Source organism: Centruroides vittatus, unplaced genomic scaffold (assembly GCF_030686945.1).
Source record: "Centruroides vittatus isolate TY-2023 unplaced genomic scaffold, ASM3068694v2 contig_1520, whole genome shotgun sequence".
Classification (NCBI taxonomy): domain Eukaryota; kingdom Metazoa; phylum Arthropoda; class Arachnida; order Scorpiones; family Buthidae; genus Centruroides; species Centruroides vittatus.
In genome coordinates this window covers 149,794-162,302 of record NW_027120941.1, presented here as the reverse complement: position 1 = coordinate 162,302, position 12,509 = coordinate 149,794, and the positions used below count along the sequence as shown (strand labels likewise).

The 12,509-nt window shown below is 30.8% G+C and overlaps 1 protein-coding gene across 6 annotated transcripts in view; it reads right to left on the bottom strand.

Annotated features, from left to right (window-relative positions):
- Positions 1 to 12,509, bottom strand: part of LOC136968759 (MBT domain-containing protein 1-like) — a 116,435-nt gene that overhangs the window by 91,518 nt on the left and 12,408 nt on the right. For 4 of the 6 annotated variants that reach the window (XM_067262787.1, XM_067262792.1, XM_067262791.1 and 1 more), the window contains exons 2-4: positions 8,290 to 8,490; positions 1,768 to 1,880; positions 1,604 to 1,688 (exon numbers count right to left, since the gene is read on the bottom strand). In XM_067262787.1, the coding sequence (XP_067118888.1) occupies positions 1,604 to 1,688; positions 1,768 to 1,880; positions 8,290 to 8,437 (346 nt within the window). In that variant the 5' untranslated portion in view covers positions 8,438 to 8,490. The remainder of the gene's footprint in view (positions 1 to 1,603; positions 1,689 to 1,767; positions 1,881 to 8,289; positions 8,491 to 12,509) is intronic. The other 2 variants (XM_067262790.1, XM_067262789.1) reach the window with 2 other exon arrangements.

Genomic DNA, 12,509 nt, shown 5'->3' with positions numbered 1-12,509 from the left:
TCATCCCTCTTGTCCAAGAGAAATAATGTATATTCCCAGAATGTCGCTGGAGTTGGGAGGGTCCTTATCATTATGCAGTAGCTTATAGATACAGTGAAATTCAGTTAACGTGGCATCCGGTATGCTGGCAAATCCGATAAGCCAGCATGTCCAGATCATCTTGGGAAGAGTATCAGTGCACTATGGTATTTGTATTTATACATAACTAGGTAACCAGTTAATTAAAACTAAAAATAATAACTAAATTTAAAATTAAATTAAAATTCAAAAACTTTAAAAAATTTTGTTCCTTTATAATGAAATCAAAATTAATTAATTAATTAATTAAAATTTAAATCAAATCAATTAAAACAATATTTCAGAAAGTGTGGATAAAGTATTTGTCTGTCTTGATGAATTTGATTATATTTCATCCAGGCAGTCAGAGTTGAGTTCCTATTTATGTCACTTTTTGTAAAGTGTTAGTTTCGGTTTTGGGTGGAAGTGACAAAACATTTTGCTTTTAATAAGTAAAATATATAAAATATAGAGTTGATACAGAATAAAAAGTCTACAAAGCACAAAGTAAGATTTTAGTTAGAGTATTCTTGTTTCAAACTAACCAAGGGTAGGAATAATCTGGAAAAATTGGAATGGCATGTTAAACAACCATAAAAGGTGGATTTGTACAGTTTTACATGCAAAGATATGTAAAATTGCATCCAGGAAATCAAAAAAACCAGAAAAATTCCATTATCTGGTAAGTTGGCATATTCGATAAATCGGCACAATGTCAGTCCTGACAATGCTGAGTTAACAGAATGTCAACGTAGTAGGAATTCCTTTGTACTTGTTCCTTCTGCCAGTGGCTTTACTGATCTTCTAGACTTTGTGGAAGAACCTAGCATACTCCATCACAGTATAATTTCAGTCCTTGACGAGTCATTTGTGTCAACTTTTGGTTCCAAGTGAAAATTATTTTTATTTACGTTATTTACTTTTTCATTATTTATCTATGTATTTATTTGTAATTTTATTTTATTCTATTATTTTAACTTTTAATTTAAACCAACTAGCATTTTCCAATTTAACAAACCATTTTTGGAAAATTATCCATTATATTCTATTTTTGCTAAGTTTGATTTTGCATTCTATCCGAGAAAAGTCTTTAAAAATGACCAAACACATTCGTAATTAAATTATTTTTTCTATTTTTAAAAGTTCCATGAGTGTCTGAATTTGCATATTTGAGAAAATTAATAATAAATTAAAATTAGACACATGACACTTAAATTAATCATCCAATGGACATTGTAGCATTCTACGAAGCACTGAGTCAAACTATGACATCTCATAGGACCTAAAATGATTTGAGATTTTAGATTGTTTTTGAAATATATTCAACACCTTTCAAATACACTATTTCATTTTTCTGTAGAAAGTTCATTATCAAACATTTCAAGTCAGTGAACGAGTAATGAATGAGTTAGTAATCAGTCAATGTAGGTTTATATTACATTAGACTTTGACAAAAACAACTCAAATATCATAATATAAAAAAAACGTTAAGCAATGCATAACATTAACAAAATCCTTAACCTATGTAAAAGCTTAATTATTTCACCTTGTTTGGATTTCTTTAAATGAGAACTTTTCTTTAAAGTAGATTGTGAAATTGGTCTTTTAGTAGTTTTCATTTGAGTGGAGGTCTAAATTTAAATAATATTTAAAAATCATTGTAGAATATTTAAATTTATTTTTTTTAAAATGCAATATATTACAAAATACCTTTCCTCCTGTTGCTTTAGGTAAACCCCTAGAACATGCTAAACTACAGTAACGTTTTGTCTTTGAGTAGAAAGCATGTTTCACGCCAATATTTCCACATCGTTCACACACTGCTATAAATACAAATCATTTTATTATTTTAAAAAATTAACGACATTTTACAATTAATTAATTAAATGTTTTAGTTTTTAAAATTTCTGTAAAACTTCTAAAGCATTTGAAAAAAAATATATATAAATTTTAAAATTAAATTCTTAAACATTTTTAAATAATTTATTTTATTAAAATAAAAATATACCAGCGTAACAAATCTGAAGTATGCAATAAGTTATCATTAGTTTATTACTTAGTTTAAAAAGAGTATAATAAATTTTAACTCAATTTTTCAGAACTCCTTTCTAATAAAATAATGGTTTTTAATCACTCTTCAGTAAAATAAAATTGTAATTAAAATAAAAAATAAATTAAAAAAAAATAATAATAGCAAACAGGAAAATGTATATGAAAAAATAAAAGCTTTCACTCTTATTTCGTCATATTACTTTTTGAATGTATTGTTCTATAAAAATACAAATCATCTTGTAAAGATTTTTAAAAATTCTAGCTTCTAAAACATTGGTTTTTTTTAAATTTATATTTTAGAAAATAAGAATATTTATATTAGAGATTATTTCATATACAAGGAGTTCCAAACTTGGTTGTTAGCAACCGAAGGGGTCAATAGATTACAAGGACAGCGCCGGATTAAGCCTCTAGCGGGCCCTAGACAAAATTTAAATTGGGGCCCCATTTAAATAAGTTGCATCTAAACAAATCTTATATAATGTGACATTAGCGTAGCTAGCATGGGTGACACCCGGTGCGGATATCGTGGTGTCACCCATAACTTTTTAACTCTTTTATAAAACACTATTGAATTGTAATATCTTCGCACTCGAGCAACTTGAACGCTATATTGAATATGCGATGTCGCGACGTATAAGTGTAGATTTAGAAAATAAATCATAACCATCCATACATCACTACTACCACGAGGCCCTAGGAATATTTCTAGATGGTGCAAGAGATCCCATGGTGTACTACATTACTTCTGACACACGGGTGGCTGGCTGTTGACCTTTTTTTTTTTTTTTCTTTTTTTTTTTTTTAGGTAATGGCTAGTTGAGCAGAGCTTAGTAAGAATTGTTAAATATAGCCTTTTCTGTCCTATCGAATTTCAATTCGAGTTTCAGAATCGAAACAGAAGAATCTTCTGCACTGAAGCCAGGCCCCTCTGGATTACGGGCCCTAGACATTTGTCTACTTTGCCTATTCGATAATCCGGCCCTGTACAAGGGGTTGTTTGGAAATTGGTATGTAAATTATATTTAAAAATATAATAAAAGTAACAACTTGAATTCTAGTTTATGTTTAATAAAGAAAAATTATTTTCTATTTTGAGATTTTTCTATCCTATTTGTAATTTATTTTGTATCAGTATAAAAGGAGCAAAGAATTAAATGTAATTTTAAAAAAGAGACAACTAGCAAACAAAGTTGAAAACCCCTGATGTATAAAATAAAATATACAAATTATTTTCTAATTTTAATGATGTATATTGGCTAATTAAAATCTAGACCAGGGATGAGCAACACGCGGCCCGTTAAACATGTTTATGCGGCCCACCAAGCATTTCTAAAATTGAATTTATTTTATCGACTTTCTCCCATCAATATATTGTTATAAAATTAATTATATTAAAATGGTAGTACATACTAAACCGAAACAATTTTTTGTGAAAAGTTACTCACTTGTCGGCGGACTTGTTCAAACATGCAATACGAATGCGCTGCGTCTGTGCTTTTTGTGTTTGTTTCTGTCACACAATCAGTCAGACTGGTAAGCTGTTAACTAGCAATTTTAGCAATTGTTGTGTTTCTTGAAAGGCATTAGTGCAATATTATTGTCAAAAAGGTAATATTAGAGATTTTTTTATTCAAAATTAAGTTTTCCTACAAATTTTTTTAACTTTCAAATTTTTAATCCATAATAGCATGTCGGAAAAGCAATAGCATAATTTTTAATGCATAATAGCAAACAAAAAAACGGAAGGTTGCGGATGAACACAGGCATTTCCAAGAAAAGTGGAAATTTGATTATTTTTTCACTTTCATCACAGATAAAACTGTATGCTTAATATGCTCAGAGACTGTGTCAACATTAAAAGAATATAACATAAAAAGGCATTACGATACAAAACATGAACAACAATATAAAAACTTAACAGGACAACTCCGGATAGATAAGTTTAATCAAATGGAGAAAAACTTGGAAAACCAACAGGCTATTTTTAAAAATCAAGCTATTTTATCAAATATGGCAGTAAAGGCTAGTTTTGTTATCAGTCAAATACTGGCAAAAAAAATGAAACCCTTTGCGGATGGAGAGATGATAAAAGAATGTCTGACTGCTGTTGCAGAAATAGCATTTCCTGATAAAATAAATATTATTTCAAACATTAGTTTATCAAGATTCACCATTGCAAGGAGAATTGAAGACTTGTCCGAGAACATAGCAACAACGCTTCATGAACGCATTGCAAAATTCGAATACTGTTCTTTGGCACTTGATGAGAGTTGCGATATTAGCGACACAGCACAACTGGCTATATTTATACGTAATATTAACACCAAATTTAATATTACCGAAGAATTGTGTTCACTGATTCCAATGCAAGGGACTACAACCGGCAAAGACCTGTACAATGAACTAAAGTCTGTGTTGGAAAATTTTTCATTTTCATTAGAAAAGATTATTGGTATATCGACAGATGGAGCATGAGCAATGTCAAGCACGGAGGTAGAAGTATCGGGAAGGCTATTTCAAGACATTAAGAAGGTCACAGGAAGGGAAATATTCGTTAACCACTGCATAATTCACCAGGAAAATTTGTGTGCGAAAAGATTGAGTTTGCCAAATGTCACAATACCAATATTTAAACTAATTAATTTTATAAAGTCGCATGCGTTAAATCACCGTGAATTTAAAGAATTCCTGAAAGATTTAGAAACTGAATATGGAGATGTGGTTCTTAATACCGAAGTACGTTGGCTTAGTAGAGGTGCAATGCTAAAAAGAGTATACAACTTAAAAAGCGAAATACAGTGGTACCTCGACATACGAGTGCCCTAATATACGAGTGTTTTGAGATACGAGCCGCCGAGCGAGCGATATTTTGCTTTGAGATGAGAGCAAGATTTGAGATACGAGGAATCGCACACTACACCACTGCACACGACCCCAACATGCGCCCCGCATGTTGGGGTCGTGTGCAGCGTCTAACGGTTTCTCCCACCTCAGACTAGACCTCAGTCTGTGTGCTTGTTTCCCTCGTTTTCGAAGAATTTTTGATAAATTGGGTTCGCGTTTTACGCTTTTTGTACATTTACAAAACATTATCACATTTATTTTTATAACCATGGGTCCGAAGAAGATGATGATGTCTATTGAATTAAAGCGTGAAATCATAGAAAAACATGAGCAAGGTGTGCAAGTAATTGACTTGGCGAGGATGTACGGGCGTAGCACATCAATGTGCTTAAACAGAAGGAGTTGATAAAGCGTATAATGCCAGCTAAGGGCGTTACAATAATTTCTAAGCTCCGGACGTCTCTCCATGAAAAGATGGAGAAACTACTGATGGTGTGGGTGACAGAGAAGCAGCTTCAAGGAGAACCTTAACACAAAGCATCATACGTGAGAAGGCACGAGCGATTTACAGTGATTTGCTGAAGCAGATCCCACACACTTCCACAAACGAGGAATCGGAGGACTCGTTTAAAGCCAGTCAGGGCTGGTTTGACAACTTTAGGAAAAGGACCGGCATTCACTCCGTCGTCAAGCATGGTGAGGGAGCAAGTTCGGATGTGAAGGCAGCTGAGGTTTAAATCAAAACGTTTTCCGACTGATAGAAGCCAAAGGATACATCCCCCAGCAAGTCTTTAACTGTGACGAGACAGGGCTTTTCTGGAAAAGGATGCCAAATAGGACTTACATAACGGCAGAGGAGAAGATGATGCCAGATCACAAACCCATGAAGGATGGATTAACTCTAGCACTTTGCGCCAATGCGAGTGGCGACTGCAAAATTAAGCCTCTGCAAAATTTAAGCAAAATTAAGCATACCATTAAGCTCATTAAGCAAAATTAAGTATACCATTCGGAAAATCCCAGAGCCTTTAAGTCACATAAGATTTTAAAAGAAAAACTGCAAGTTATGTGGAGGGCAAATCCGAAGGCGTAGGTCACCAGGAAATTCTTTGTGGAGTGGATAAACCTGGTGTTTGGCCTTTGTTAAAAAATATCTACAGGAAAACAACCTACCCATGCAAGCCCTTCTCGTCCTCGACAATGCCCCTGCTCATCCACCAAATCTCGAAGATGATTTACTCGAAGAGTTCAAGTTTATAAAGGTTCTCTACCTACCACCTAACACCATTCCTATCCTGCAGCCCATGGATCAGCAGGTGATTTCTAATTTTAAGAAGTTGTACACCAAGCACATTTTTCGGCGCTGCTTTGAGGTGACGGAGAACACAAACCTTACCCTTCGAGAGTTCTGGAAGGACCACTTTAACATCGTGATATGCCTAAGAATTATTGATCAGGCCTGGCTGGGTGTTACAACGAGGACCTTAACCTCTGCATGGAAGAAGCTGTGACCTGAGGCTGTAGCTGAAAGAGCCTTCGAAGGATTGGAACCCGAAGTGTCAGTGGTAGAGGAGATTGTTTCTCTGGGAAAATCTATGGGTCTGGAGGTGGATAAGAGAGATGTGAACAAACTCGTCGAGGAACAGTCTCAGGAGCTGACAACCGAGGAGTTACACGATCTACATTCGCAGCAGCATACGGTGGTTCAACGAAAAATTAGTTCTGAAGAGAAGCCAGAGATGGAGGAGGTTATCTCTACAAGAGATATAAAGGAGATCTTGGAAATGTGGGAGAAAGTTGTGGAGTTCGTGGATAAAAATCACCCCGAAAAAGTTGCAACTGGTCGTGCATCGGAGTTGTTCAACGAAACTTGCCTAACTCATTTCCGCAATATCCTGAAAGAGAGGAAGAAACAAACCTTTTTGGACAGTTTTTTTAAACGATCTGCAAGTGAAAATGAGCAAAGCGTGACGAAAAAAGCGAAGACCAGTGACAAAAATTAAGCGCTTCTGTAAGCACTTCACTTTTTCTTTTATTATGTTTTTATAGAATATGTATTTGTTATTTATAAACAAATGTTTCTTCTTGTAAATACATTTTTCTTATTCAAAAACACTTAACAAAAACAACTGAAGTGGTGTTTTGGGAGCTGGAACGGATTAATGGCATTTCAATTAATTTCAATAGGGAAAATTGCTTTGAGATACGAGCAAGGTTACGGAACGAATTAAACTCGTATGTCGAGGTACCACTGTACAATTGTTCTTGGATATGAAGGGATATGCCTTTCCTCATTTTGGTAATAAAGAATGGATGTGCAATTTTGGGTTTCTTATCGACATGACTCAGCATCTCAATGATCTTAATGTGGAACTTCAAGGCAAAGGACAGTTTATTCACAATTTGTATGATAAAATTCAGGGCTTTGAGCGCAAATTAAAATTGTTGAAACAGCATCTTTTGCAGAATAATGTGTCTCACTTTCCACATTTAGAAAAAGAAAACGTTACTACTTCTCAAAAATACGCACAATATATAGACATTTTAATCAACGAATTTCAATTACGATTCCAAATGTTCAAAGCTGAGAAGACAGCGGTTTCCATGAAAATGTTTTCCTCGCCATTTAACATCGATGTGGATACAGTTCCCGAAGACTTTCAAATGGAAGTGATTGACATGCAGAATAATACCGATTTAAAAAATGTATTTTTCTCAGTAAACATCGAAAATTTTTATAAATCTTATGTGAGCCCTGAGAAATTTCCGCTTTTGACGAAAAATGCAAAGCAAATGATGTCTCTGTTCGGAAGTACGTATGTTTGCGAACAATTATTTTCAACCATGAATTTAATCAAAAATGACCACCGATCAAGACTGAGTGATGCACGATTAGAAAGCTGCATACGTGTAGCTAGCTACCTGATCAATTTCGGCTGATATTGATCAGCTTGTATCGAAAAAACAGTGCCAAATTTCTCATTAAAAATTTCAAGTAAATTCGTTTTTCTGTTCTTTTCTTGTTTGTTTTTATTTTGCATTAAAATTTGTATATGAAATCTTTACTTTTTTAAATTTTATATTTTTTTATTCTAATGTTTATTATAAATAAAGTTTTGTAAATTATTAATAAGTGTTACTTTATGTGCGGCCCACCAAAAAATTTTAAAATTTAAATTGGCCCGTTGATTAAAAAGGTTGCTCCCCCCTGATCTAGACTGTAATGATGCTTTTAATTAATATTTATAAGATAATTGAATTGATTATATCCTTCTAATTTTATATGCATTAGAAAATTCAAAAACTTATTTTAATAAGATAAACGTAACTCACCCATCCCATCTTTTCGAATTGCAAGTGGTCTTTTGAGTCCATTTTGAGATAATGAATTTTCTTGTTGGCATAGCTCATTATCACTATCACTTTCTGAAGATGATGATGATGATTCACTGGTAGAACTGATTTCATTTATCGAAGACATTTTCAAGATTTATTTATTGGCATTAAACTCCCATAAAGTGATGTATAATTCCTAAAACAAAAATCTTTATTTAAAATTATCTACTGTATTAAAACAATGAAATGAGACATTTAGTTTATTAATCTTTGACTTTGGCATCAATTATGTGAACAATTATTCAGTTCAATATAAGAAAAATTCAGAGATTAAAGCAAAGAAACTATAATTCATAACATGAAAATTAAAATAATGAGTTTGATACTTAACACAATGTAAAGTTTCTATAAGACTAATAATATAAGTATTATTAATAAGTAATTAAAATTTCATATAAATTTTCAACAGCAACCAATAATCAGTGAATTGAATAAGATTTTACTTCCATTGTAGGATAACTTACATAAATAAAGAATTCTGATATAATGATGATTTTATAATATTTCAAATCAAGTTATTTAAATGGCATAGTCAGGTGGAAAGATATGTGAGGTATTTAATCTTTAAATCAGACTGCCTTTACTGAAGATGACAATAAAACATGGTCAAAAGTACTAGCGAGTTTGTCTTTAAAGTTATTCTAACACTGAGAGAGAGTTGTTTTTCTTGTTGTTACATTGAATAGGGTAATTGTACTTCTGTTTCTTTGATGCAAATTAATTTGTCCCCTTACAGAACAGTACATTAAGTGCACTGTCATGATTACTGCTAAATATTAAAATGTAAATCAAGGCTATAATCTAAAATAGCTCATATAAAATAATGTTAAATCAAATTAGCAATACATCTAATTTATAAATATGTAAACAAAATAAAAATTTTTACACAAATGTGTGAAACTTTAAAACTGAAATTCAAAATATGACAAAAAAATTTATCGTATTAAATAACAAGTTGAATCTGCTTATTGTAAGTAGGTACTTTCTAGGAAAACAAATTGAGCTCCACAGCATAGATATCTCGGTTTTGGCTTCACATGAAGACACAAATATGGTGACATGCTTCTAACATTCCATCTGAACTGGTTTCAAACACACAGGTTTTGTCAGCATCGCAACCAACAAAAGCATCTAAAAATGTTTAAAATGCCCATGTACTACCAACTCCAGTGATCAGTTAAAACATACACATGTGCAGTCACAGGCCATGCATGTTACATGCTTGTTGTAAAGATCAAAATAAAAAGTTATTGTAGAGATAAATGTAAATTGACAGCAATTGGAAACTTGACTGACATGTAGCATGTGACCAACTTACAGATGATAAATGGCCCATAGACTTTACATGGCAAATTTTGATCTCAAATACTCAGCCCATAAATTGAATTTCAAAATTCTGGCTTTGTCATGACATTAGTCTTGTCAAGTTGTACATATCTGCAAAAAATTCTGTTTAGTGGTCACGTGACTGCTTTAAACTTTGATCACAGGCAAAACACTTTCTGACTTATGCAGAGCGCCGATCAATTATGTTAGGACTCACCTATACTCATAATAACCAACTTATAACATTAAGCAAAGTAAACAGGACTATAATTATTGAAAATTCTGATTTTATTAATTCTGATATTAAAAACATATTTTAAAACAATTAAAAATTGTATAACTTGAAGATTCGTTGATTATGAATATTATTATCTGTTTTATTTCACAATTAAGTGATGATTTAAGACATCTGACTCGACACATCCACTTTATTCAGTAGTGTATCTTTTATATATTTGTTTGCCAATACACATTTCATACATGTTTTCATAATCAAAAACCGTTGCAACTTCCTCTTCCATTAATGATAAGTTTTGTATTTCCTCAACCACATTTGCAGGATCTTGTGCTACTAATGCGCTGTTATCAAGCTAAGAGGATATATATGAGAGCTGTTATTTTGTGAATTAGATTAATTATTGGCTGAGCTAGTATCTGCTTTACTTCAATTAACATTTAAAATACTGGTTAAGGATGTTAATGATAGCTGATGAAAAAAATTGTGCATTATTAGCCACAAGTTGAAACAGAAAATGCAAAAATAAAGCTTAAAAATGCCTATTTACCTGAAGAAACTAATAACCCCGATTACAATCTAAATACAACAAACTTCCTAACACACTGTAAAATTAGACTTACTTCTACCTTGAACCAAACAGTGCTAATATTTCTTCTCTATCCTTCTTTTTATCTCACTAACGTTTTCGAACCTTTGGTTCTTCTTCAGGTGAACTTATTCGATGGCAAGAACTTTTTTAAAAAACGAATTTCCTTCATTTCCGAATTCGTTTTTTAAAAAAGTTCTTGCCATCGAATAAGTTCACCTGAAGAAGAACCAAAGGTTCGAAAACATTAGTGAGATAAAAAGAAGGATAGAGAAGAAATATTAGCACTGTTTGGTTCAAGGTAGAAGTAAGTTTACAATCTAAATTTAATAAGCGTATTTTAACTGTTTTGAAAACTGCTAATTTTGATATTATTAAATGACCGATAATAGTATCTATGATTACAATAAGTGAAGTGGATCTATTGTATTAAAAATAATCTAGGAATATAAATAGGAATTTTCTTCAAAACACTGAATTGAACTATTTGATTTTTTTAGAAAAAGTATTTTATATAGGAAGAAATAATGGACAAGTATAAAACTTCTATATTTATATCATATTTTTATATCCAATATCACAAAATCAACTTTCCATTACATTATTTTAAATTACATTAAAACATTGATAATTGTTATGAAGTAATGTAAAATGTAATTAATTTATTATTTATTTTGTCTACCTGAAAGAAGGTCATCTCAAATTCGACTATGAAAGGTTTTGACAGATAAACTTATCTACATACAAATTATATATATACATATATTTTTATTAGTTTTAAATAGTATATATATATATACTATTTAAAACTAATAAAAATAAGATATAAACTTTACTTGCTATAATTTTTAAATCATTAAACACATTCAAATATATTTTTGCATATAAAAATTAAATACAATGAACAATTTATGTTCAAAGTACAAAATGCATTAAGAGAACAAAAGTAAACATTTCACTTTACCTTATATAATACAAAGAATTTCTGCTTGGTTAATTCACTCTTATTTTTATATAAAAATTTCTGCTTGATAAATCCAAGCTTGTATAAACACGGATTTATCAACTGCATCAATAATCAACAAAACCATGTTTTATCAGTTTCAGAAGTAGTTAAATAAAAAAGTTCTTCCTAAGTAAAAAATATTTCGCATCTAGAATAAATTTTATTTACCTAACAAAATGTTATTAAATGATCTAAAAAATATACAATAAGAAAGTTATAAAATATTTTACATTAAAATTAATAATATTGTTAATAAATATTGTGTATAATGTTGTTAAATATTAAATACTACCATAACATGCAATTTTTCTGTGAAAAAGATAGGATTTTTATTATTATTATTATTATTATTAATGGTGTCATTTTTATTAAGCTACTTAAATATTTATTTTATTATTTGTTTGCTTATTGATCTGATAACAAGAATAAATATTTTCTCGATAGTATAGGAATGGTTTTAAAATATTATTGATTTTTAAGCCAATTATTTACACATTTTAAATAACAAAACTATAGTAAATTTGTATAAATAAAATAAACAGCTGACAGATATAATCATAATTATATTATTACAGTATATAATAATCTTAAAAAAATAATCATATTTGCAATAAATTAACACAAAAGGAGTGGAATAAAAATAGATTTACAACCATCAGTAAGAATAATTTAAAAATTTTGGCTTTAAAAATTATATTAAATCATTATTTTAATGTGTATTATTTAAGATTTTGTAAACATATTAAATTACATCTATCATAAACATGACATTCTTTAAAGAAAAGATGTAATTTCATAGTTTTAGGGAAATACACATTCATGTATGAAAAACATAAAACATTTATGTTTATTATTGGGTGTACTATAGATTACTCCCTATGGAATTTCAGGACTTTGATTATATATTTGAACTCAGGGAACCGAGACAAGTTCAACGATACCCTATTTTTGGACCGGAGACGAAAAATAAAAAAGTTATCACACTTTTTAAGTTACCATAC